The following is a 27,993-nucleotide window of genomic DNA, read 5'->3' as shown; positions in this document are numbered from 1 at the left end:
ACCATCTTCTTTATTGTTCATCTTATAGCCCACTTGTGGGGCAAACACAATCATGCAGTTATACGTCATCAGCACTCCCTTAATTTACAGCTTCACCCAACTGTTTGACATGAAGAATTTCTATACAAATATAGGTGACTGAAAATATTGATCAGACATCTTAAATGACATCACATTAATCCAAATGATGTGGAAAGAGAAATAAAAGTATTTTTATACTGGGGGATTGAGATCCCCTTACATTCCCCTCAAATTAAGCTCTGAATATAGTTCTGCCATTCATAATATGGCTAAAGACATACCCACCTAAAGCATGGATCCAACAAAACCACCAGGAACTTTCATCCTAATCCCCTCACTCAGCACAAAAAGTTTTAATACATCTGAGCTTCCCATAGTACTGTTGTACCACAGTGTGATTCCACCCAACACCCACAATCACACATGCATGTACATAAACAGTTTTTGTCCCTTACGTTAACAAAAATACTACATGTCAGTGTGACCAAGCCAAAACAGCCACGCCCTTATAACTGGGTACTGTATAAGCAATTACAGAACAGTACAGGAACAAAGTTATATAATAACATAAAAAGCTGTTAAATGTAAAGGCAGTAGTTAAGGCTTGTGCCTAAACTGCAATTACATCTTTGCATTTAATTAAACATCAAAATATATGTAGTAATTATTACGTACATCTCAGCAACAACATAATGTCACAGTGCCATGCTCCCAGCTCTTGTGCAAAAGCTCCCACCTCATTTAGGTTTGATGGTTTTCATGCTGCAACTGCTTCCATTAAACCAACATTTTTATTGAGATTGAAATCTGGAGGCTGAGAAGGTCACTGCAGGATATTCCAGGACTGATTCCTAACCAAGCTTTCGTTGACCTGTGAATCTGCTTAGGATAATTATCTTGCTGTAAAGTCCATTTATCACCAAGGTTTAATTTCATTACAGAAAGCAACTTAACACTGGATTGTGAGGTACTATGATCCAAAAGCAATATAGCTGTAATGCAAGTGCATGGTAAACATTCTGCACAAACTGGATGTAATATTTCTTTTTAGAAGCTTTATTAGCAACACAGTAGAATGACAAAATTACTAACATTGCGGCCATGCAATGACAGATTATGTAGCACCTTCAACAGCGGAGAGTATAAAATTAATAGTGTTGTCAGTGTCTTCCACACAGTTTCCATTCATTGCTCATACACAGTTAGAGATTTTTGATGCTATTTGTTTCAGTCTCTTAAGTGTATTTGTGTGTGTGTGTGTGTGTGTGTGTGTGTGTGTGTGTGTGTTTGTGTGTGTGTGTGTACTGTATTTCCTCACACTTTTAGCCAACACTCCCCAACTTAAACCATTTTCCCACACGCCTGATGCAGATGCAAAGTCGTCACACCAAGGTTACCACAAGAGGAAGTAAAACAAGTTAGACAGGGATAAGTAAGAACTAGGACTTGTAAAACGCATCGTTTCTCAGAATTTCTCCAATTTCATCTGCGGCAAAAAAGTATTTGCATACGCTGCTGACTACCACTAATTACTTATATGAAGTCAGAATGGTGAGCATGCAACAACAAGCAATTGTAATTTGTCTGTAAATTGACTGCAACCAATTACTGAGATTTCAGTCAGAAAAGTAAATCACAGAAAGCAATAAAAAGTCATGGAGGCTGAGAAAGTAACTGAGGTGGAGTTGGAGGACATCACTCCAGCAGAAAAGACAGAGGATGAAGATGCAGAAAATAGCAACTTGCAAGAGACTACAGGTAAATAAAGACAACATAAATAAGGTTAAAAAAGTTTCTTACTAGTTACCTGCTAAAGTACAGAGATGTTTCAGGAGGGGGAACTGCTACACATTTAAATGTGATATAATTGCTTTCACACAGTTTATGTCATTGTTGTGTAATGCTGTAATTTTCTTTTTCTTCCCTCCAATCATGTGCACCAAAAATGTGTTTGTTTATTTATTTATATTTTTACTGCTTGTGCATTTCTAAGTTTAAAATTTCTTTAGAAAATTGGATTTTGAAAAATAAAAACAGGATGTTAAAATCACACTTTCGATTTCTTTTACACTTTCTTTAAATCAAAAAAATCTGTGAAACTGCCAAAATGTATAGCAGAAACTGGTCAATTTAAAAAGAAATAACTTATAATATTTATAAAATAAACTTTAACACACATTCCCCCACAAGAGGCAGTATCTGCTGTACCATAAGTTGCAATTCAAACTGAATCCATAACATGCTTAAAGTACAGATTAAAATATTCTTAATAAAATTAGTTATGTGGCTACATATATAAATATAAATATATAAATATAAAATATCTGATTGTATCTCAAGCTGTGTATCCAGCTGTGTTTAATATTGAATAAAGCTGGTACAAGTAAAAAGAGGAACAGTGGGAGAAAATAGCTGCCTTACAGTCTGAGAGCAAACCCAAATTTTCTCATTGTTTATAAAATCTCTTGTAAAATTATAGTATTTAACTTGCAGCATAGTTGCCAGTTGTTTGCTGTATGTTTATAGAAACACATTTCTAACATCTGCAGGTTAATACCATAATTACAACATATTGTAATTTGTGTTTGTACAGAAATATTGCCATTATTTACATGAATTTGCTCATTAATTTGTTTCCACAAACTGATTTATCTTAGTCAATTTGGGTCTAGCACCACCCAAAAACTGATGACTGAATTTTCAGTGGAATTGTTTTGATGAATAAACTCATAGTGTGGTATCTCTCACCCTCAGTTGTGTCAGTGTGTTGGGTGTCGGCTGGTGGGCCGAGTAGCTGGTTTACTGGCCGTGACCATGGTCTCTTCCATTAGCTGTAAACACACAGCACAGCAAATTAGTTTCCCTTCTGCTTTTGCAATTCTTTCCCTGTCACGAAGCTAAATGGTCTTTCCCTTGTTTTTTATATCAAAGGCGATGTTTACCAGACACTGGACAATCCAAAGGACGAAATCTACAGCAAAATTGCAACATCTGCTTGTACCACAAAAGGTGAACAATATTGTATCAACAGTTATTTAAACTACACACCAAAAATAAATAAAAAATAACACACCTCAAATTAAAATTAAATCAGTAAGTTTAATTAAGGTGACCACATTTATTCTGAACAGAACACATTTGAGATATGCAGCTAATCTAGGGTTAGGGTTAGTGATGGCACAGTGATGTAAAACACTCACTCAAGTTATCGCAAACGTTTGATTGCAGTTGTTACTGCCAAGGCTGTCACAACATGTTATCAACTACAGGGGGATGATTAGTGTTTCATATGGGTGATAAGAAATGTGAAAAAAGTTTGTTATTTTTAATTTATACAACAGGTAGTTCCGACCTTACAATATGATTGGTTGAGAAGCGTTCTAACTGTGCTGATATTCGTGATAACAGCACGGCCTTTTCACACCACAACTGTATTACTCCGCTGACGCATTGCCAGTAACGACAAGCCTTCAGCTCGTGCCTGCGACCGAATCACAGCCGTGATGTTATTCGCTATAACACACGACCTCAAGTGTTCTATTGCTTAAAAATGGAACGATTATGTACAACAGGGGTGCCCAATACATAATGTGGCCAATGTTTCTTTAATTTGTGGTTTGTTACCATAGCTACGCCTTAACCCTACAATATGACATTTACTATATGAAGTCAAGGGCCTCTGCTGGACAATTTTGGAACTTGCTGGCTGATGTAAAATATCCAAACCTATAAAAATTTGCTAAATATTTGACTTGTGTCTAAATATCGATCCACCCTTACTGATGAGGGCAGTTGTAGCCTTGTGGTTCGAGTCCCACCACTACCAGGTGGACACTGTTGGGCCCTTGAGCAAGGCCCTTAACCCTCAATTGCTCAAAAATAAATTGTGTTGTGCCCCTGTGACAACCAGCTTAGCCCCCCCTATGGCCCCCCTAGGAATACAGTATATGTAACTTAAATTGAATATGAAAAAGAAAAGGACTGAATAAATGACATTTAAGCAGAGCAAATACCTTAAATGGTGATTCTTTGTTGATCTGTTTACATCAAACTCAAGAAAATGTAGACTAAAAACTGCATAAATAAAATGTTGAATTCTATTATATTCTATATATCGACTGTTTCCTCTTAATGCCCACAATGCACATTTGGGCAGAAAGTAATTGGCCCCTCTAACATAGCCATCCAAAGCGTCTCCTAAATGCCGAAAATGTAAATGTGATGAACACTTGCTTGAGAATTGGCATCAGCAGCTAATGTCCAGACTACATAAACCTGGCTGGCACCATTCAGTGCAAATCATCAGAATTGGGTTAGTGTGTTTTTTCAGTCGCTTGCCCAGTAATGCTGAATATTAATATAGGCAACTGAAGCACATTTTAAAAAGCTACAAAGCTTTTTTGAAACATGGTAAGGCCAAACTTTTTAAAAAGTAGATCGCGATGACCTGTCGACTGAAATAGTAGATCTCAAGCCACAAAAGTGTGGGCACCTCTGAATTAAAAGCTGCATTTTCAGGGACGGCTCGTTCCTTAGGGCAATCGGGCGATGCACCACCAAAGGACGAAAGGGAAGAAATTTTTCTATCACAGCTGTGACTGTTCTGGACAGCCTCTGAATATCGTAGTCCAATCAGCGTCGAGTTGCGTTCCGTACAGTACCGCCCCTTTTGGGGCGATTCGAGTCTGACTGAAATTTGGCCCAGATTGCTCTCATAGACTCTCATGTTAAGGCTCTTTTTTTCGAACTGCAGGCACTGCAATACAATCTGTATGGGTTCCGGGAGGGCTCACCCTTATGTGCTTGCGTCACACGTAACCTGGTGTCGCGATCTCGCCACCAAGACTACCATCGCCTCAGTTCGGAGCAATTCCATCGAGTCATTAAAGAAAAAGCCATTCAGTCGTCGTAGTAATCAGGATAAATTAGCAACTTAAGAATTAGGGCCACACAGGCCAAATTTAAACTAAAATAAAATGCTATCTGATGAAGACTGAATTAAATTGTTAGTGTGAATGATTAATGGTAAAGCTGGTCTCTCTCCATGTTCAAAGTTATTTGTGAGGGTAAACTGACAGATGACTTAAGTTGTTAATTATTTAAGCTTTAATTTACACACAAAACGGGTCACCCTGGCCATCATCGCAACAATTGCCCCCCCCACTGAGAGATTTGGCAGGAGCCGCCACTGTGCATTTTGTGTTTACTCGTGTCATTTTCATATTAAATTAAATTGGTTGGAAGATCTAAAACATATACATGTGACAAATTAGCAAAAAATAGAAGAAATTAGATAGGGGGCAAATACTTTTTCACAGCATTGTACCCGCTTTAATAAAAGTCGCCTTTAAGAGACAGGAGTCGTCACGTGTGAAGTCATCACAGACGTCATTTGTTACTATAGAAATAAGGAGATCAAAACACAATTCCTGGCAGGCGGCCTTTAATTCGCTTGATTAAATAAACATTATATTTGTTGTATATACGACAAAAACATCTCAGCATGAAGATAAAATTCTGCAAACTGGGAAACTATTCGGGCGTAGAAAAAACAGGGCAACCGCAGCAGGAAGCAGGTAAGAGATAAATACACAAGACAGATCCAATGGCCAAGTGATTCAATGTCATTCTGTTGAAATAACTAAGGAGTCTCGCTGGTGACATCATGTATAAATAAAAATATTAACGCGTGGAAACGAAATCCTAATGCGTAGCTATGACTTAATGAAGGCGTGGGGATACGATATGCAATAATAAAAGCCTGGTTTGGATTAGAACTTGGAGCATTAGCTAATCTATCTATCTATCTATCTATCTATCTATCTATCTATCTATCTATCTATCTATCTATCTATCTATCTATCTATCTATCTATCTATCTATCTATCTATCTATCTATCTATCTATCTATCTATCTATCTATCTATCTATCTATCTATCTAATCCATCTATCTCTCTGTCTGTATATCTATCTATCTATCTGTCTGTATATCTATCTATCTCTCTGTATATCTATCTATCTATCTCTCTGTCTGTATATCTATCTATCTCTCTGTCTATCTGTATATCTATCATCTATCCATCCATCCATCCATCCATCCATCTACATACGATTCTGTTTGCTTTATGTTAGCTGTTGCCACGACTTTATTATCTCGTTTCCACGTCTTTCTACGTCGTGATCACTTGTTATTTTTATTTATACAAGATATCACCATCACGTTTTCTTTCTCCTTTGTGTAGATATTAAGAGAAAAGCCCGATTGTACTGGAGGACTTCCATCGTTCTCCTCGTCCTCTGTCTGCTCCTACTGGCTGTGGTTTTAGCGCTGGCCATAAAATGTAAGAAAATATTGCTTACATTACATGTTTAATGTACATTAAACACGCTCTACACACACAATGCAGAAGTGGTGGCCCAAGGGATTCACAACAGCCCTGGCAACCCAGTCCCTCCTAAAGATTTAGCGAGTTAAGCGTGTAAAACTCTGAGAATTGAAAAAATACTATAAATACTAAACTATAGGTTATTATAGATTGAAATGAATAAGGAGAACCACAAGCACATCATATATCAGCATGAAAACTTTGTAGTTCAGGCTGTACACTGAGCAAAGGAGAGCGGTTGTGTTTCAAATCAAATTTTATATATTAAATAGTGTGCTAAATTAGCATGGAGTCCATCAGTCTGTGGCACTGCTCAGGTGTTATGAGAGCCCAGGTTGCTCTGATAGTGGCCTTCAGCTCTACTGAATTGTTGGGTCTGGCGTATCGCATCTTCCTCTTCACAATACCCCATAGATTTTCTATGGGGTTAAGGTCAGGCGAGTTTGCTGGCCAATTAAGAACAGGGATACCATGGTACTGGTAGCTTTGGCACTGTGTGCAGGTGCCAAGTCCTGTTGTAAAATGAAATCTGCATCTCCATAAAGTTGGTCAGCAGCAGGAAGCATGAAGTGCTCTAAAACTTCCTGGTAGACGGATGCGTTGACCTTGGACCTCAGAAAACACAGTGGACAAACACCAGCAGATGACATGGCACTTCAAACCATCACTGACTGTGGAAACTTTACACTGGACCTCAAGCAACGTGGATTCTGTGCCTCTCCTCTCTTCCTCCAGACTCTGGGACCTTGATTTCCAAAGGTAATGCAAAATTTACTTTCATCAGAGAACATAACTTTGGACCACTCAGCAGTTCTTTTTGTCTTTAGCCCAGGCGAGACGCTTCTGACGCTGTCTCTTGTTCAAGAGTGGCTTGACACAAGGAATGCGACAGCTGAAACCAATGTCTTGCATTCATCTGTGCGTGGTGGTTCTTGAAGCACTGACTCCAGCTGCAGTCCACTCTTTGTGAATCTCCCCCACATCTCCCCCAGGATTTTGTTTCACAATCCTATCCTGGGTGCGGTTATTGCTTGTACATTTTTTTCTACCACATCTTTTCTTTCCCTTCGCCTCTCTATTAATGTGCTTGGACACAGAGCTCTGTGAACAGCCAGCCTCTTTAGCAATGACCTTTTGTGTCTTGTCCTTCTTGTGCAAGGTGTCAATGGTCGTCTTTTGGACAACTGTCAAGTCAGCAGTCTTCCCCATGATTGTGTAGCCTACAGAACTAGACTGAGGCCTTTGCAGGTGTTTTGAGTTAATTAGCTGATTAGAGTGTGGCACCAGGTGTGATACTGAATTTGGAGTTTTCATTAGTTGTCAGTTATAATCATCAACATTAAAAGAAATAAACATTTGAAATATATCAGTCTGTGTGTAATGAATGAATATAATATACAAGTTTCACTTTTTGAATGGAATTACTGAAATAAATCAACTTTTTCATGATATTCTAATTTTATGACCAGCACCTGTATTTCTGCAATTTCCCTCTGGGATCAATAAAGTATTCTGATTCTGATATAAAATTGGACAAGTGCATGGTAAACGAGAAAATAGTTTTTTTTACTGTTATAATGTTTCATTATTTTTTGTTGAATCATCAGTGCTTGAAGCTGGCTCTGTTCAGTCATGTCCAGACAGAGTTGAAATAGGAGACAAATCAGACAATTCGCAGGCCTGTAGTCCCCAGTTATGCCAGGACATGTATCCAGCACTGGTTATCCAAAACCAAGGTAAAACACTTGAATAATTAATTCCACTTGTACGTAACACTTAAACACACAGTCTCTCTGATGAAGCTTTTTACTAATAAGTTTCTTACTGTGCATTTATTTTTGTGCCGTGTGGTAAAATATGTTGCAGGGTATCAGTGCTCTGAGTGTGGAAAGAATTGGCTGAAGTTTGAGAACTCCTGCTACTTTATGTCTGTAAAGCGTCTGAGCTGGCAGAAGAGCAGAGAAGAGTGTCAGCAGTGGGGTGGAGACCTGGCTGTCATTAACAACGAGCTTGTGCAGGTTAGACAGTAAGCAAATTGGTAATGAGGTTATTTATTAAGTTCATTCACTCTCTCACATTTGATGTGTCTTGTTGCTTTTAATTCTGTCTTTGATACTATAGAAATTTTTGACCTCCAGTGGGTACATGCTGTACTGGATTGGTCTCAGTTTTTCAGAAACACAGAAGTGGATGTGGATTGACAATACCACCGTCACCCAAAGGTGAGAGAATAAGGGTCTTTTATGCAACAGTACATTGCCAAAGGGGAATTGATTAGTAATTCTTATTGAAATGTAAACAGGGTCCATATTAGGCTTGGACAACATTTGTAGTTTTAACACTAATGTGAACTGATGTGTCTAAAAATTAAATAAGGGCTTTCCAAGCTGGGAAAACACTGCCTGTAGCAGTGTTCAAAGCCAGTCTTAAACCAAAACTTTAGGACCACTCACCATAATTGCAAAGATAAAAGTACTTCTGTACACTGTACTTACACTGTAAGTGGACCATCCTTCAGTGCATCCTGGTCCCATCTCTTCTGCTGGTCCAGACACTCACATGACAAATCCTGGAGCAAGTAGGATTTATTAAACCAATTATCCTTCATCCTATTGTGGGTGGTTAAGACAATGGACAGGAGTTAGCATTATCACTTTAACTGGCCTGCGAACTGTTGGCACCCCTGTCTGTTTCAGAGATACCTAAACCCTGTCATCGGGGCCCATATTTAAATCACTCAGGTCTATATGACTGCCCATGTCTGCAGTGTGCAACAGTAATAATGTTTTGGCTCATCAGTGTATGTGACCAAGATATATGAACCCCCCAGCTAATAACTGAGCTCAGGTGTGTTCGCCACACCTATTGCTAACAGGTTTATAAGATCAGTAATATACAATAAATTTTATACTTGATTTCCATTTTCATTTTAATGCCTGTGGTTTTGAAATAGGATGTTCAACAAGCTAATGGTCGGGTGTCCATGTAGTGTAATTCAGACTGTGAAAAACAGGTGAAAAGTATAAATGTGGCTCAGATAATGCATTTGTTTCCATGGCAGTTACTGGGCATCTGACAATCAATTAAACAACAACCAAGGCCAGTGTGTACTGCTGAAAGGAAGGGTGGAACACAAGAGAAACTGGTATTTAAATCCATGCCTGGTCACCTCGCATTACATCTGCCAAAGACAGTTAAAGTAAAGATGTATTATCCTATAAGCATTCCATACTGTATATCATACCATATCTGTCACATTTGTTTTTAATCATTTCAAATCTATCATTTATAAATACAGTTCAGACGTAGAAACACACAGAATCAATACAAGAAACATGTTTTGTGATTAAGTAGACAATCAAGTTGACATGCTGTGTATCTTTACATAATTATTTAGATGTAAAGTTTATATGAAATGTGTGCTACATGTATTCATTAAAAGTGACTCTGTGCTTATTGTACTGGTAAAAGATATTTAACTAAAATACTATGTTGAATTTCCTCATTTTAAAAAGAAATTCATGAATAAATTGCACTAACATGTATTTAATAAAATGCATTAAAATATAGTTGCCTATGTAGCTGCCTTAAATAATAAAATAAATGCCCTTTTAACATTAAAATAAAATATCTACTGCACTATCTGTGGTTTGCAAGTCACTTTTTCCCTTCACAGACTTTCAATATCAGGATCGTTCAGTAAAGATAGTATGCACTAAAACAAGAACTAATAGGCCTTTGGTTCTATTCATTTCTCTCAAACACATTTCATCTCCTGAGCATCCAGTTGCTCTCCTTTCTCTATCTCTAATCCAAGTAGACTGTGGCGTATAATCTGCCAGCAGAGCACTGACTTTCTGTTATTGTTTGCCCTGTCTTCATCCATGTTTTTCATGTCTGACAGATCCGGGGTCATGTCACTCCCCTCAGATCCATCTTTCTTGTCTGACTCGTAATTTTTTGAGAACACATTTGCATAGCGTCTGATCTTCTGCACGAACTGGTCGTTGCGTTCCTCCACTCTAAAAGAAATAAATTAACAAATAAATAATTGTTACATTTCTGATTTATGTAGTGAAATGTTATATTGGTAATAATGCACACTTTCTAATGGATATAGTGGTTCTGTACCTGAGGTACCAGTGGTTTCCCAGGCCATAGTGCAAACCGCACAATCCCAATCTTGGCCACATGCACCGAGGCAGACGATGCTCCAGCATTAGAGTGGTGGCTACAACCTACACAAAACCAACACTGTCAACAATTGTCCAACATGATTGTGAAAGCAATTTTGGTATCTTCATATATGAGCAACCAGCTGAAAGATGTAACCAGTTGCTACCATCTTGTGTCAATGTTACGTGCCCTTTTCTCCTCCTTCTGAAGAACTAAAATATCTGCCAGAATGTTCCTGCTTACTTGTCAGAATAGATATGGTGTAGCTCTACTTTAGTCCATAAAAGTAGACAAAACAGTACTAAAAGAGACCTGAACATGCAATAGTTTTAGAGCTACTGCACTGTTTTATAATAAGTGGTACATTGTAGTACATAGTACATTTGTTAGACTATGTTGCCCCCCTTATTTCCCCCTGTGTTCAAAGCAAGGTCTATAAAGACATGGTTGGATGAGTTTGGTGTGGAGAAACTCTAGTAGTCTTTCAAAACCATAACTTTAACCATACTAAACCCCGGTCTTATTCAACATCAGTGCCTGATTTTACTAAATGAATAGGCACAAATGTTTATCCTTCACAATATGGCAGATATGATGCTTTATTACAGTGTAAACAGAATAACTTTTCCTTAATAATTCAGAAATTAAGTATTGAGTAAGTTAAATGTCTGTTTATGCCCTAACTTTAATTATACCTTAACAGTAATAGCTCAGTGGTTCAAGTGGACTGGACCAGTAATCAGAATGTTGCCAGTTCAAATTGTATTTAGTCTTACTTGTAAGTCGGTTTAGATAAAAGTGTCTCCTAAATATTGCAAATGTAAGTGTAATGCACAAGGTCAGGCTGTTTATGTCTCAGGTGCCTTAGATATCAGTGCAGGGCTGAGAAATGGGCTAGCACAATATCTAGGTGGGGCAGAAGGTTCATGCTACCACTCAAGGTTTTAGAGATGTGAGGCTGGGGAAGCAGTGAATAGGAATCCATCACTGGCTCATATTTATTCAAGTTTTACTCTTTTAAATGTCTTTAGTAGTACACAATTTTATATTATTGAAAAAAAAAAACAAATGCTTGAACTCCCCTGGAATTAAAAATCCCAAAACAATAATTGTATTTTATGCAAACAGACTTTTTTAGTGTTTTGTAGTTTGCATAGCTGCTAATATCACACAAATAATGTCTGTTTTTACTTAAATGATTAGAAACATGTAGTTTAAGTATGTTTAAGCAAATAAGATCCTTCCTGAAGTGAAAAATAACCCCCATACACTCTACACACAACCTCTTTTACTTCAGTAAAGCATTTCTAAGATACAAATCTGTTTAGTTTTGCCTTTATAAAGTATGATACCCACCTGGGTTCTCCAAAGCTCATCTCGCTCCTGTGCGACCCTCCACTGCGTGTCACTCATCATGGCGGTGAGGAGGCTGAGCAGAAGGAGGTGCGACACCACACTGAAGCAGCAGTAGACAAGGTGCACTACGGGGTAAGTATAGATGGTGTGGTCCACAGGCATGTCAATCAGACCCACAGTCAGCTGAAACATAGTGAAGAGCGCGACTGGATATGAGCGCAAAGAAGGTACAGCCAAGTGATCCTGAGTCATGTAGTATGTCCACTGAGCTGAGGAGGGAGAAAGAAAATTGCTAAGATGTTGTGTGGTTTCATAATTCAAAGTATCATGGACTTAGGCCTTATTTGTTTACTGTTTTAATACTGAATTATACTCACCTGTGGAGAATCCAAGAAGCGTAATAAGACTTAACCACATGAATTTGATTAAGTCACCAAAAATAATCTAGAAAAGGAAAATATAAAAAGTATTTAGAAAAATATTAGTTGTTAATGCGTTTGTCAGATATAAACATTATATAAAAACAGCTTTTGTAATCTAAGTGAAAAAAGTTTTTTTTATACAGATTTAAATATTTTTTGTATTTTTTTAATAATAATAATAATATTGTATTTATTCATATCAAATGAGACGTACATATTAAAGTTGTTACAAATACACTATGCACACTTTTTTGTTAGTCAGAGATCTTTTATAAATATGTTATAAAAAACAACATTAATATTACAATTTTGATGCTACCATGAATGTTGTAATTGTATTAAGCAAAAACATTTGGGCACTCTAGCCCACTACCGCTGGGATCAAGGGTTCGATTCCACAGTGGTGCTGTGGGGATGGTTGGGCGCTTACATACAGGCATGATTGGCTATGTCTGAGGGAGGGAGGGAGGGAGGAAGGCAGAGGCCCTTACACAGCGTATGAACACCCACCCACACACCCACACACCCACCCACACACCCACACACCCACACACACCCACCCACACACCCACCCACACACCCACACACCCACACACCCACACACACACCCACACACACCCACCCACCCACACACCCACACACCCACACACACATAGTCCGGCCCCCACCCTGCAGATACGATGGCCAATTAGTATCTGCTGCAGGCACTGCCAATTATGCCCGCTAGATGGCACCCAGCCGACCGGAGGCAACACCGAGTTTCGAACCGAGGAGTTCAGAAACTCGGTGCTGGTGTGCAAGCGGACTATCCTGCTGTGCCACCTGGGGCGGTAGGTACATTATAATTAAGGAAATTTTGTCCCAGTTAAACAGGTGAGATAATGCAAAACTCCTTTTGTTATAATCATGAATACTAAAATTACAATTACAATTTTAAAATTAAAATGTCCAAAACACAATTTATAGTTGCTATATAAGTATGAGGGATCTTCAAAAAGTTTCTGCACTTTTATATTTTGGTTGGAAACGGTGAGGGTTGGAGGAGTAGCAATTTTATTGTCTGAGAGACTGAGACAGAGCTTATAGTCTGGATTTAGCACCATCTGATTTCCAACTTTTTGGACGCTCAAAGAAGCTTTAAGGGGAGGAGGAGACTTTCATGTGATGATGTGAAAGCAGCGGTATATCAGTGGCTACGCGCTCAACCAAAAATTTTTTTGCTGATGACATTAAAAAGTTGGAAAAAATGCATCGGAAGGCGACGATGTAGAAAAGTGATGTGATTTGTTTTTTAAATTCTTAATAAATAGAGTTTTAAAAAGTGTGAAAACTTTTTGAAGAACCCTCGTATAATATGCAGTAAGCATGCTTAAGTTTTAGGGGTGGTTTGTATTCTATGCCTGGACACAGATACAGATAATGGAACTGTTGTTGAACAGAAGAAAGTTCTCTAATCACCTTTTGGATCACAATGATGTAGGGCCCAAGCATCTCAAAACCTCGAGCAAAATACAGGACATTGCACCAACCCAGCACCAGACACACAGCCATTAGCCCAGTCTCACCCGGCATCTCAGTGACTCTTAGTATGCAGAGAAACACCACCAGCACAGCGTAGGTGATCCTACAAACCAAAACAGCCAAGAGGGACATTAGTGGTGGCTGTTTACATAATTATTTTAACCCTAGATATTTAATTGAACAGAAGGCTTACAAGGTTACATGGAACGGGCCTCCAAGTGCAGTTTGGCCAAAATACCGCTTTGCTCCCACTCTCAGGATATCCGGTATCTTAATCAGACAATGTGTTGTTACAATAACATATTTGTTAACAAAGTCAGTACAAAACAACATTATGTAAAGTGAAGTTGATAATAGTTATAAGGACCTCCAGCAAGAGAATGATGATGGCTCCTATAACACTGATGATTTCTCCACCCAGTCTCAGGTGGTCTTTGTAAGACACGTAACTCTCCTATACAGACATGCACAAGCAAAAAGTTAGTATGCAGCTTTAAATGTTATACATACAATACATACAGGGATGGACAAAATCACATTATATTAATATGAAGAAGCTACAGAGTTTTGAGAGTTTTGATTTCGAGAATAAAGTCGTATAAGTTTCGATTTCGAGATTAAAGTCGAAATATTATGACAATAAAGTCGAAATGATTATGAGAATAAAGTGGAAATATTATGGCCAAAGAGTGTGCATCCATCATAGGCTTGTCAGTTCAGAGAAGCACGGGTCTCAGTACCTGGATCGGCATGCAAGCGCTGAGGGCAGCTTATAATGAGTGTTATTGTGGTTATCCAATAACCCGCGATTATTTTTGGGTGGCTGTTTGTATTGTACACTTCCATCCACATGACATAATGACTAAACATGTCAATGCAATCATTTATAGCAATGCCATACGGCTTTAGTTTATCGTTCGAGTCCATAAGGCTCGGTTGAAGTACTGGCAATGATGCAGATGCGGAGCACACCGTTGGCGCACGTTCTTCTAAATAAACCCAGTTTATTGCAAAGCCATTTCATTCTCCTTATACTAATAACAAACTGGTGCTGATGTGCAGGAGATTTGGGGATTTCTTTATTTGTGAAACCGATATGAAGGTACAAATCATGAACATCCTTCGTTTTAACACAAGGAGGTTTCTATGACCATAATATTTCGACTTTAATCTCATAATTATTTTGACTTTAATCTCGTAATTATTTCAACTTTAATCTCGTAATTATTTCGACTTTAATCTTGTAATTATTTCGACTTTAATCTCATAATATTTTTACTTTATTCTCAAAATCAAAACTTAAAATTTTTTTTTCTTTAAAGTGGCCCTAATACGCCGTCGCAAGGATCAGCTTTGTCTTTTGAACAGATTTAGTTCTTTTCACAATACTGCAATACAAGCTCTAAATGTTTTTTATGTGGGATGTGTTATTTGTCAGAAACTTTAGATATTCGAGAGATAAAGGGGGTTGAGAACTATTTTACACCACGCACTTTATACATTTCAGTAAAGGTTTATCAGTGTATACATCTTTCTAGGTAATTATTTCCATGACATGCTGCCCATACTATTATGGATCTCTCGCCTTATGTAAGAGTTTGCAGCAGATAATGTGCAGAACATAAATCTAAGTGTATGAAATATAGTAAAGGTTGACTGATTGGGATATTTTACCTTTTTACATGTAGTTATATCTTTGTGCAGGTCTTTCAATAGAAGTACTGCTTTGAATTACAGTTTTGTAATGCGTAGAATGTACAGTTTTGGTCATATAGGTGCTTTTAACAGAATTAAATTCTGTTTTTTATGTACTTTTGGAACAATTAAGCAATTACTCTGCAAAGTTTCTGCCTATCACCACTGTCACTAATTGTAATTGTTATTTACTCATCTCAAAATGAAGTTTTTTCATGTGATGTTTCAGTGATTTTGTCCACCCCCTGCAGATACACACATGCAGTAAAAAACATAGACATGCACCTTAAGCGTTTTCTGTATCTTCATAGTTCGGTCATTTTCTGCTTTTGTGTAGTTCTCAGGAATGTCTTTTAGGGGACGATGCATGCAACACAAAGTGAAGGTCCCGATGTACAGCAGGTACACCAGCAGCAATAACCTGTATGTCAGTATTTTTTCAAGACATAAACAAACATATCAGACCAGCACAATGTATTTAGATGTGGGTGCTGTGTTTACTAAACAAACCTATAAAAGATAAATGACATGATATTAGCGTAATAAGATACACTTCTACTGCATGAAAGATATTTTCCAGTGATATAGAGATAGATTTTGATATAGTCTGGTGGTGTAAAACTGGCAATGCACAAAAATGCACTTGTACTGATGGTTACTTTGCAAGTGTATTAAGGACTTTATGTCTTTTTGTGTGTTTCATCTCTACTATGTTACCTGAAATAGTATTTTGCATAAATATTCCACTTCTGGCTGATTAATTGTTGCACTGGAGTCACCTCCAAGATCTTTCTGGCCTGCAAAGGCAAAACAACAACAAATATAAATATAAAACAAGTAAGGACTACCACACACAGCTGGCCTAACCTAGGTTTTATTGAGTTAATCTAATGACCTACAACTTCCTTATTTATACACCGATCAGCCATAACATTAAAACCACCTCCTTTTTTCTACACTCACTGTCCATTTTATCAGCTCCACTTACCATATAGAAGCACTTTGTACTTCTACAATTACTGACTGTAGTCCATCTGTTTCTCTACATGCTTTGTTAGCCCCCTTTTACCTTGTTTTTCAATGGTCAGGACTCTCCCAGGACCACTACAGAGCAGGTATTATTTGGGTGGTGGGTCATTCTCAGTACTGCAGTGACACTGACATAGTGGTGGTGTGTTAGTGTGTGTTGTGCTGGTATGAGTGGATAAGACACAGAAGGGCTGATGGAGTTTTTAAACACCTCACTGTCACTGCTGGACTGAGAATAGTCCACCAACCAAAAATATCCAGCCCACAGCGCCCCATGGGCAGCATCCTGTGACCACTGATGAAGGTCTAGAAGATGACCAACTCAAACAGCAGCAATAGATGAGCGATCGTCTCTGACTTTACATCTACAAGGTGGACCAACTAGGTAGGAGTGTCTAATAGAGTGGACAGTGAGTGGACACTGTATTTAAAAACTCCATCAGCGCTGCTGTGTCTGATCCACTCATACCAGCACAACACACACTAACACACCACCACCATGTCAGTGTCACTGCAGTGCTGAGAATCATCCACCACCCAAATAATACCTGCTCTGTGGTGGTCCTGTGGGGGTCCTGACCATTGAAGAACAGCATGAAAGGGGGCTAACAAAGCATGTAGAGAAACAGATGGACTACAGTCAGTAATTGTAGAAGTACAAAGTGCTTCTATATGGTAAGTGGAGCTGATAAAATGTAGAAACCAGGAGGTGGTCATAATGTTATGGCTGATCGGTGTAACTCACCTTACTTTGGGTGTAATATGACTGTCGTTCTTTCTTTTTGACTTCAGTACAGAGATTAACACCTACCTGTCTCTTCTGACTACAGACGATAAGTTCAAGCACTGAGATGTCATCTGTGCGGGAATCAATTTCCGTAAGGTCATACAGGTATGAGCTTAGGGAGCCCAGACTCCACTGGACAAGGCGTCTGCGATTTACCATGTGCTGAAAAGCCTAGTGATCAAATCAATAAAAAATAAAAACAAATCAGTAACGTTATAGAACATGTTATCTTAATATATATTTACATTCTTTAGTGTATCCTTTTAGAATATAGCTGCTCATATTTTTAAGGCAGAACAGGATGGTGGAATAATGTTGCCCAAAAGCTATGTGAAAGACTGGTGAAGAGAATGCTGAGATGCATCACAGCTGTAAATATCATTTGGGATGAATTACACAAAATATTGAGATATTTAAAAGTTAATACAAGCTCGTCTTCTTTGCATTGGTCAAGGTTTGAAAACAACTTGACCAGTCATTTTGACCAGGTTTTGCAAATAAATGCTATAAATGTCAATATTTTTATTTGGAATTTGAGAAAAATATTGATCGTCGTTCATAAAACATGCCTATAAAATACCAAAACCAGAGAAACTGTAATTTTACAGTGGTCTTTTGATTTTGTCCAGATGTTTGCTTCAACAAAAATCCTATTTAAACTAATTCAGTAGGGTGTTTAATAAGCTGTTCATTGTTATGAATAAATTTAATTTCTAAAAAAAATCAGGGAATCATAAAAACGGGAATCTGGTACTGGTATTTCCAGAGGCTTTATTAAACTGACAAAAGTACAAAGAAAGGATTTTCAATGTTTTATCAACTGATAAACTGATCAGCCTAATTGCATTTGTAAATACAAATAAATGTCCCAAAAAAGTTGGGACTAAGGCATGTTTACTACTGTACATCAACTTCAAACAGAATCATCATCAGAATCAGAATACTTCATTGATCCCAGAGGGAAATTGCAGTTCTTACAGTAGCACCCATTTATGTAGAAAGAATAAACACTCTACTAGCTAAAAACTAAGGAAAGAAAATTTTGCAAATAGAATTTAAAAAGTTATTTACACATAATTAAATAATTAAATGCTTGCATTATTATTATTGCACATATGAGTACAAAAATTGCACAGAATATTGCACAGGTGAACCATAGTGTCACATATTAAGGGAGAAATTGTAGAGTTTGATGGCCACAGGTAGAAAAGACTTGCCTATTAATTATTTTTGATAGTTTGGGAACTGAGGAGACATATTGTTGTAGTTTGCAAATGGAATGTTTGCCCATTCTTGCTTGATACAAACTCCAGTTGCTCTACAATCTGTGGTCATTGATTCTTCTTCTTATGACCGATCTGAACTTTAGTCCAGTCCCGCACATGCACTCTGTCTCTACAAAACCACACTGTTGTAACACATGCAGAATAAGGTCTGACATCGTCTTGCTGAAATAGTCATGGACTTTCCAGGAAAAGATGTCACCTTAATGGCAGCATTTGCAAGTCCGAACCGATGCACGCCATAGCACGACAGTGGTTGGCCTTTGCATCTTTAGCTGATAATATTTTAGATGATCCTTTTAGTCTTGAGCACAGAGAACTGGACGTTCCTGAGACAAGCTGTGGACCCATCTTACCACTTCACACTTCCAGTGTTTTTTGGTTCATCTTGGATAAGCTATGGCATAGAGAACTCATTTCTGTGTATAATTGATGTATGGCTTTCTCTTTGTGTAATCGAGTTTTAGTATTCAGTATAAGAACTTAAAGTAACCACCGGACTATGCGTAATGTCAGTGCATATAATTGATTGGTCTCTCACCACAACATTGCCCTTCTTGGCAGCGAGTTTAAAAGGTGTAAGGCCTTTGTAGTTTGGCACCATTTCCAGTGGCACACTGGGATCCAGTGCAGCATCCAGTGTAAGCAGCAGGTCCATTACCTGACAGGCAATTATTTTATTGGGCTGTAGAACCAAAATGTGTAAAATAGTGTTTCCTGTTTGGAGATAAGTGAAAGAGACATTAACATAAACAATTTGGGATGCTTGGTAATATAAATAACAAAAGACAGATACTCAAATATACTGTAAGTGTACTTTGCCCTTACCAAAGGAGTCCTGAGCGCGAATATTAGCTCCGGCCTTTATTAACATGGAGATGATCTCTTCATTACCAATACTGCTAGCAAAGGCCAGGATGTGCTCACCTACAAATATAAAATATTAGAAACCATTTTAGTCTAAAGCAAATTTTAAAGGTAAAACAACTCTAAAGGTCTCTGTTGGTAAATATTTAGTTTAGCTAAAGTTCAAAACTTAAAAAGTCTAACAAGGAAAAGACAAAAAGGAAAGAAAAAAACCACCATCCACCTTAACAAAAAACAACAACAAAAAAACCCCAAAGATTTTACTTATTATCATTATAACTGTTCACATCGTCAACAATAATGATGTTTACATCCATACATAAAAATATATATTCAAGAGATTTAAAGACAGCCTTCAGTGAAAAGGTCACTAATATAAGTGGCAGAAAAGAGGTTTCTATGCAGGGTTGCTGATTTTCCCCTTCTCAACAGAATTAAGAGTTTGGCTATGTGGGGGAACTCTGGAAGCCACTGCTCCTTCAGATTGAGAGAAGCTATGTGAGGTGGTTTGTGCATCTCACAGGGATATCCCTTTGGTCAGCTCTTATTAAAACTGATTTATGCATGTCCTGCTGCAATTGGACCCCAGGACAGTCTCAGAACCTATTGGAGGGATTATATCTCACAGCTGGCTGGAATCAGTTGGTCAGTCTGGGCTGACCTTTGTAGCGTGTTGTCCATTACAACCCTCTCCAGGAAAAGTGGATGTAAAAAGTTTTTCTAAATATATGCCATTTTTGCTCCATATTAAGGCCATCTGTTGTGTAATCTTATTAAAACTGTGTCATGGCCATAACTTATATTATTCTATACATTATATTATATTAAAGACACTCTAATCAGTGCAGTTAAAAAAGTACAAAAGTATAATAAAGAACAATGGCTTTGTTTCCATAAAACTAAAAATCTAGAAGTGTATACATAATGGGCCACTACTATCTGAAACTTATCCAGCTTAAAAATGTAAAATTAAAGAGTTTTTATTACTTTGTGTTATTATTTTGATTTTCATTACCATAGTACAGAAGGCCTTCTTTTCTTTTGCAGAAGTATATGCCTGTCGCTCGGGGTGTGGTTACATCCGCCCCTCTCTGGATTAATTCCTGGACCAGATTGACATTCTGGTTAACAACAGCAATATGAAGTGCTGTTACACCTGTGAGAAACAAACATAACTTGATGTGAGATCTTGAAGATAACCTATAAATAATATTATTATTTCATAAGAATCTATTTAATTGGCTATGTGTAAAAGTGTGTGTTAACCTTGACAGAGTTCACTGGTCATGGGCTCATTAATAAGCTCTGGTGCTCCATCCATTAACGCCACTGCTGCTTCTAAATTATCATTAATTACAGCCACGTGCAGAGCAGTCTCACCTAGTGCACCTGACACACACACACACACACATTTTAGCTTTGCATTTTTTAATATATTGCAAAAACAATGCACACATTACTGGGGCTGAAGGATATGGCTCACCTCTTTCAAAGATATTGGTTGTAGCGCAGTCCAGTAGTTTCCTAATGCAGCCCACATTGTTCGCCTTAGTTGCATAAAACAGGGGGATGTCATTTACTCTAATGGACAGAGAGCCAAAGATTTGTTGGCATCTTAAAATTTCATGATGTTGTAGTTGCAAATAAACTAATTTATTGTATTATATAAATATATGTTAAAATGTATTTCAGCATTCTTTCCAGGAATTACAAACCACAGGTTTTTTAGATATTTGTTCACATTGAAATCATCCACACTGCAGAAGTTTAATATTACAGTTCACACTATACTGTGCACAATAAAGTAATATTGCAGCAACTGAATATAAAAAAATGCATGTATAAAACAACCTTTTAGACTGAAGAAGGAATGTCTCATCCAACATTTCATCCCAGCCCTTCCTGTTTTGGAGGCGAAACCTAAGCTGACTCCACCAGTGGCCTATTTTCCCTGGGGCAGAGCGCAAAAGAGGCGGCGCCATGTTCTTTGGTGGTGGGTTGGCCGGGGAGGTAATCTGATTTAAATGACTGACAGGATCAGAATAAAAGTGAATTAAGCAAGTAATACAAAATTACAAACAAAATATGTATATCCATGTTTAAGAATGTCTTGGCAGTCACTACTTTTTAATTGATCTTTAATTTAAATTTTTAGTAAAACTGTCTCTTTAATATTTTTTATTTTTATCATCACTTACTAATATTTGTCAAAAATTAATTAATAAAATATATTTTCCAAACATATATGCATATTATTACTATTATATGTCAATGTTATTAATAAAACAGATTAGATACACACATTAAAATAAATGTGATTGTTTACATATTATTATAATTTATAAAAAAATGAATAAAAAACAAAAACACTACAAAAAAACTATGAATAAAAAAACTCGTTTTATATACCTATGCATTTGGTTGCAAATTAATAACTCAATTAAATAATAATTAAAAAAACAAAGAGCTAATATTTAATTTAAACGTGTTAGGCTTATTTTTAAGTTAACTACATCTAAATTAATGAATTCATTAGAAATCACATTTACAAAAATATCTACTACTCTAATATCTACTAACTTTTGTTGTGAACAATATATAATTCATAATTGCCATACTTCAAACATTATATCACTTAATGTGTCTGACTTACCGTTCAGGAGGTTTTAGGTTCCACCAAATGATCACTTAAAAATGAATTACCACTCACACACAAAAGAAAAGTCCTGGATTACCTATGACCATACACAGTAGCCAGTGAGTGGTGTGCTACCTGTATTTATAAGTGTAGAGAGACCGAGGAAAGGGAGGGACAGGACAAGACAGGACAGAGAAGTCGAGAATTAAAGGTAAGGTCTGAAAAAGTGGGACACTTAAAGATGAGACAGGGGGCAGGATAGGCAGAATGGTGTTGCATTAGATGTGTGTAGAAGATCTGGATATATAGGCCATTTAGGTAAAGATTAGAATGGGTTGGTGTAAAACAATCTTGAAATGTTTAGTTTACCCAGACATGTTCTACAGCCCTTTTAATTATTTTACAAATGTATTAGTAAATAAAATCTATACTGACACCGAAAACTCCAGTTTCATGGTTGCCATTATGCAGTTGGAAATTATAAAACCTGCCCAGCCACCACCATAGAGATGCTAAAGAGGTCCAGTTAACACAGCTGTTATCTAGACAAATTTGCTCAAAAGCAGTTTAGTGGCATCCAAGATCCAATCTTATTGTCTATAGTTAAACTGCATCATTTTCCTAAACTGATAAAGTATTTTTTATGGGTGAAAATGAGAGAAAAAAAGTGTTGTGCTGATTCATGATTTATTGTTTTACCCAATTATATGCTAAAACTGTGCTGTTTTAACTTATAAAATAAATGTATTAAAAAATAAATATGTGCATTAACACCCCTGATGGAATTAGTAAACATAACAGTCTTTTTCTGAGGATCTTCTCCCAGTTCTCATAACTAGCTTTGATTTCAGATTCCAGCTGTCTGAGTTGTAATTAAATAGCCACACAGGTTTTACATTGTTTTCTATAATAGACTTCCTGACAAAGGCTAGAACATCAGTCTGAGCCATAAATGACACTGGCCTAATCACTGTTTATGTTGCTTTGCACTTGTTTATGGATAAAAGTGTAAATTAGTCACCAAAACAATGTCATTTACTACAACGGGTTCTTTAAAAAGTTTCCACTCTTTTTTTACTCTCTATTTATTAACAATTTCAAAAACAAAAACCTTTTCATAGTCACATTTTTCCCAGTGTCGTACCAATGTTTTTGGTTGAGTGTGTAGCCACTGATGCTTTCACATCATCATCACATGAAAATCTTCGTCCCCCTAAAGCTTCGAGTGTGAAAATCAGATGGTGCTAAATCTGGACTATAAGCGTCTCTTAGTCTCTTAGTCACAACCAATTACTACTCCTCCCATCCTCACCATTTCCAACCGAAATATAAAAGTGCGGAATCCCTCGTATTGACCTTAACAATATTTCATCAATACATCATTTTAATTTAATCAACTACAAAAAGAGATATACTACAATATAGTTGTTTCAACTTGGTTGTTGGTTTTTATCTTAAGTTTGTTTTTTCTAGTTTCATTGGTCATGGACTCACTGCTAACAACTGGCTATGTTTCTGTATGACTGCATAACAGTGGATTCTAGTTTTGTTTTGTTTGTGGTCTCTCTTCACCTCTCAGTCGTTAATGATTTAAAAAAAAATTCTGACCACTTTGTCATATCGCTGTCACACTGTTTATTTGTCCTCAAAAGAAAATGCACTGCTTAGCATGGAAGACTCCCCCTCCAAACAAACTAAAGAAATGAATAAATAAACAAGTGCAGTGGGTAGCACTGTCACCACACAGCAAGAAGGGCCTGGGTTTAGTTCTTTCTGTGTGGAGTTTGCATGTTCTCCCTGTGTCTGCATGGGTTTCCTCTGGATGCTCCTGCTTCCTCCCACAAGTCCTAAGACATGCAGTCAGGCAAATTAAAGCTACTGAAAATAACTTTGTGTGAGTGTATTTCTGCCCTGCGACGGACTGGCAACCTGCCCAGGGTGTTTCCTCCCATTCGCCCAATGAATCCGACCCACCGTGACCCTGACAAGGATAACACGGTGGTAACAGACAATGAATGAAAGAAATAATTTGAGAGAGAACTTTTTGATGATAAGTTTTATGATGAGTTTAGGTAAGAGAGACAGCAGTGTTTTAATCAACCCAGTGTTTATGCTGAGAGAATAATAGTGCTCCAACCAAAAACAAAATCTTTGAACTAATAAAAGGAGTAAAAAAAAAAAGTTATGGTACATCTCAGCACCTAAAATGTGTAACACAGTGCCTACAGAAAATCTTCAAACCTTTTAAAATAATAACTTTTTTGTTTTACAGCCTGGGATCAAAACTCACAAAACATCTTCCTCCCACTTTAGTGATGGATTTTGTCTTACAACCTCTAAATAATGGGAATAACAGGGTTGGAAAAGTTATCAGACTCCTGATTTAGCAGTTCTTAGAGCCACTTTTTGGCAGTGTTTAGGGTCATTGTTGTGCTGGAAGTTGAACCTCCTTCTTTTCTTTAGCTGTCTAGCAGAGGGCTACATGTTCTCCTCAAAAAATTGGATGTATTAGGCAGCATCAATTTTCTTATTCTGAAGTAATTAAAACCACAACTGATGTCAGGTGTGAGCTAATTAGCCTGGTGGGGGATGTGAAAGGTAATTGGCTGTAACTGACCAAGTTTACAGTGTACATTGGTTACTCTAAGTGGCTGGTTACTTATCCAATCTAGGTATCTTACTAATTAAATTATAATAGTTTTTTAAAGTGTGATTTTCACTTTGATAATGAGGGTTATAATGTGTTAATACAGCTGGAAAGGTTAGACCTTGTATTATTTTTTTTTTTATGGTATAATACGACAAAACACAATGATTTTGATAGGGTATGATCATTTTTATGGGCACTGTATCAGGGTATGTGTGCCCTAAAAAGAAGTCTAATATAAGTATATTTAGGTATATAAAAAGTATATAAAAACCCAAGATATGTCGCTACACTTGAATTCTGTTGTTGTAATGTAATAATGTAATATATTTGCATCTTTTGAAAAAGTATGTTGCAAATGCTGCAAATGAGGAATAAACATTACTTTCCTTCAGACAGCTCCTGGTTATGTTATATAAGATGATGATTTTGTGGGAGTTTTTATGGAACAAATCAGAACATTGAATAGATAAATAAAAACAACAGAACTCTGGCAATGTTTTAGCTTGTGATGTTTGAAATAAAAGGTGATATCTGGATGACTGATAAAGCTACACTGGAATGGTTTAAAGGGAAATATTTATGTCTTAGAATGGCCTAACTAATCAAGGACCAGACATTAATCCAGTCGACAGTCAATGTCATGATTTGAAGATTACTGTACACTAGCACAACCCATCTAAAAGGAGTTGAAACAGTTTTGCTTTGAGGAATGGGCAAAATACCAGTGGCTAGATGTCTTAAGCTAATAAGCTAAAAAGAGGTATACACTAGAGGACTTGCAGCTGTAATTGCAGCAAGGGTGTCTACATACAGTAGTTTTGACTGGGGGAGGGTGAATACAATACAGTAAAAGGAAAAATGTTTTGCCCTGAATTCGACTGAACCGAGTTTATACAGCCAGTTCACCCTTTTACATGTGGAAAAATTCTGCCACACCAGTAATCTTTCATGTCTATTATACAACTCTTAAAAAGAGATTAGAACTGTTTAACAAACAAGCATATCATTCACTATTCTTTTCTATAAGAACTCACAAATGCTTTGAAAGTACAAAAAGGGGCTTATTAAAGGACAAAAGGAAGAAAACAAACATTTAGCTTAATTACATGTTTACATCATTAAGAAAAGTTTTGCTGCTATTTATGGAAAGGGATTTGCAAACATGAGTACTAGTTAGAGCCAGAGCTTACATCATGTAGTTTTAATGTCACATGCAACAAAAAGCACCTGTCCTTAAGACATTTATCAGCTTAAATTATTTGTTTTGACGGCCCTTGAAGAGAGGAAGAGGGACCGATGGGTGGACAATCAGCCAGTGTCAAATAATGAGTAATAGCGGTCAGCCACTGGCTTTTTAAAGGATGAATGAATGTCTTAGGAAGATACTTTGCGACACTATCTTTAGAAGAGGCCAGAAGCCATATTGACTAGGTGTTTACTAGGTTCTAATGACTATTTCAGTGTGAGCACTGTAATGTTTTGTTTTGTTCTCTAAAGCTGTGTGTCCCCTGTATCATTACAGGACTTTAGTAAAGCCGGCCTTTTCACCCTGTGGTGCGTATGTTTTGAGAGCTGGTTGTGCAATGCTGGACTTCTGTATTCAACAGTAACTAAAAAATAACTTCTGCAAAAAATCGTCATACAAACCTCATTTTGTGAAGTGCAATAAAACCCTTGAGCGTTTAAGTACAAAGAAAATATTTCTTTGTAAAAGTTTTTACTAACATCCTTAAACTTGCAGGCTTACTTGTCCAATTAAAAATGCAAGCATATTTAACACGCTGTTACTAATCATCCAAAGAGGTAATTTAATGAAAGTTAATAGACATGCACATTTACATACGTTACGTTAGAGATCTGAGCACGTTTTTACATTGACCTTTAAATGCACTCAGAGGAGTCTGCAGTCATTCATTGTTCAAATCAAATTGATGGGTAATCTAAGGGTACTCTTTAAAACTCATTTTAAAACATTTAACTTAAAGGTTTGCCATTGTATGCAAACAACCTTTCCTCTTTTGTAGCTCTGTACTCATACTTTTTATTCCTTGGAACCTGTGCAAATATACATTTGATAATGTACAAATATCTCTAAGCTTTATCTAAGCCAACAAAATATACACTAATGTTTTCACATTTAGACTGAGTCTGATAGTAACATAATGAAAACAAAAAGGCATTAAAAAAGTTATTTAACTTTAGTCAATATTGGTTACAAAAGACATGCACTGAGTTAAACATCTGCTGTTTGTGTTTTTCCACCCGCATTCTAGATTGCGATCTTATGCTGTGTACAGTTGTCATCTCTTTATCTTGAGCTGACTAAGGCTTATGTGTGTGGAATTAAAATGAGCTATCTGATGACCTGCTGGGTTTTATGGGAAAAGGGAAGTATGTGACAAAAAAGATGCAATAGTTTAAGTGTTGACTCAGAAGAGAGGGTCTGCAAAAAAGTAGAAGAAGAAGAAGTAGAAGAAATGAAAAACAAAAGCAAATCCTTAAAAGCGTATGATTTATATGTACGTTTACTTTTATAAAAACTTGATTTATGTATAAGTTTAATAAAAAAACATTTGAATATATTTATTTGTATATCACTTTTTACAGTAAACATAGTCTCAAGGTTGGGTTTTTTACTCATCTGTGCCAATTTTAATAAAGAAAATATGTGGAACAGTGGTCTCTTGCCAAGGGCAAGAAGAAACAAACGGTCTCTTGATGTTCAAAGAAAATTTCTCTGGATGATCAAATGTGATTAATGGACCAACAATAACAGGTCTGCCATTAATGACATTTTAGGACATGGGTGACACTGTCTACAGGCAGTCAAGCAAGTGATACCAAAGTCTCAGCAGCTTCAAACTGTGCAGCCAAAATAGCCATATTTATATGGACACAAATTAGTCACTAACAAAAAATAAGGTGGCCATGCATATTTTAAGCTCTAATGAATCATTATTACTCACTAAGTATAAGGAGGCCATGCCACAAAGTTAGATGACATTATAAAACTTTTTACACCAACAAATAACTAAAATAAAAAATTATTACAATATTGCATTAAATTTAGGGTTAATGATAGAACTGCAAAAAAAAAAAAAAAATTATGTGCGATGTTTCACGTCCTCTTTCAGTAAAGAACATCTAACAATGAAAGAAGT

At 36.9% G+C, this 27,993-nt stretch overlaps 2 protein-coding genes across 3 annotated transcripts; one reads left to right on the top strand and one right to left on the bottom strand.

Moving 5' to 3' along the window:
* Positions 1–1,578: 1,578 nt before the first annotated feature.
* On the top strand, positions 1,579–10,043 carry si:dkey-26c10.5 (uncharacterized protein LOC563797 homolog). 2 transcript variants are annotated; one of them, XM_062991776.1, is made up of 7 exons: positions 1,579–1,779; positions 2,953–3,030; positions 6,265–6,363; positions 8,016–8,144; positions 8,275–8,426; positions 8,530–8,630; positions 9,470–10,043. In XM_062991776.1, the coding sequence occupies exons 1-7, from the start codon at positions 1,677–1,679 to the stop codon at positions 9,609–9,611; spliced, it is 804 nt and encodes a 267-aa protein (XP_062847846.1). In that variant the 5' UTR covers positions 1,579–1,676; the 3' UTR covers positions 9,612–10,043. The 2 variants fall into 2 exon arrangements, with proteins under 2 accessions (XP_062847846.1, XP_062847847.1); XM_062991777.1 differs by lacking the exons at positions 1,579–1,779; positions 2,953–3,030 and adding an exon at positions 5,418–5,597.
* A 122-nt stretch (positions 10,044–10,165) lies between these two features.
* On the bottom strand, positions 10,166–21,526 carry trpv6 (transient receptor potential cation channel, subfamily V, member 6). Its single transcript, XM_062991775.1, has 16 exons — positions 21,396–21,526; positions 21,028–21,125; positions 20,811–20,933; positions 20,560–20,700; positions 19,506–19,604; positions 19,219–19,394; positions 17,419–17,565; positions 16,296–16,375; positions 15,864–15,999; positions 14,251–14,337; positions 14,077–14,153; positions 13,821–13,986; positions 12,318–12,384; positions 11,941–12,209; positions 10,540–10,646; positions 10,166–10,430 (listed from the first exon to the last, which is right to left on the bottom strand). Exons 1-16 carry the CDS (start codon positions 21,524–21,526, stop codon positions 10,166–10,168), a joined length of 2,169 nt encoding a protein of 722 aa, XP_062847845.1.
* Between the last annotated feature and the right edge of the window lie 6,467 nt (positions 21,527–27,993).

This window comes from Trichomycterus rosablanca, chromosome 3, assembly GCF_030014385.1.
Source record: "Trichomycterus rosablanca isolate fTriRos1 chromosome 3, fTriRos1.hap1, whole genome shotgun sequence".
In the NCBI taxonomy this organism is placed as follows: domain Eukaryota; kingdom Metazoa; phylum Chordata; class Actinopteri; order Siluriformes; family Trichomycteridae; genus Trichomycterus; species Trichomycterus rosablanca.
This window is presented reverse-complemented; position numbering and strand designations above follow the sequence as displayed.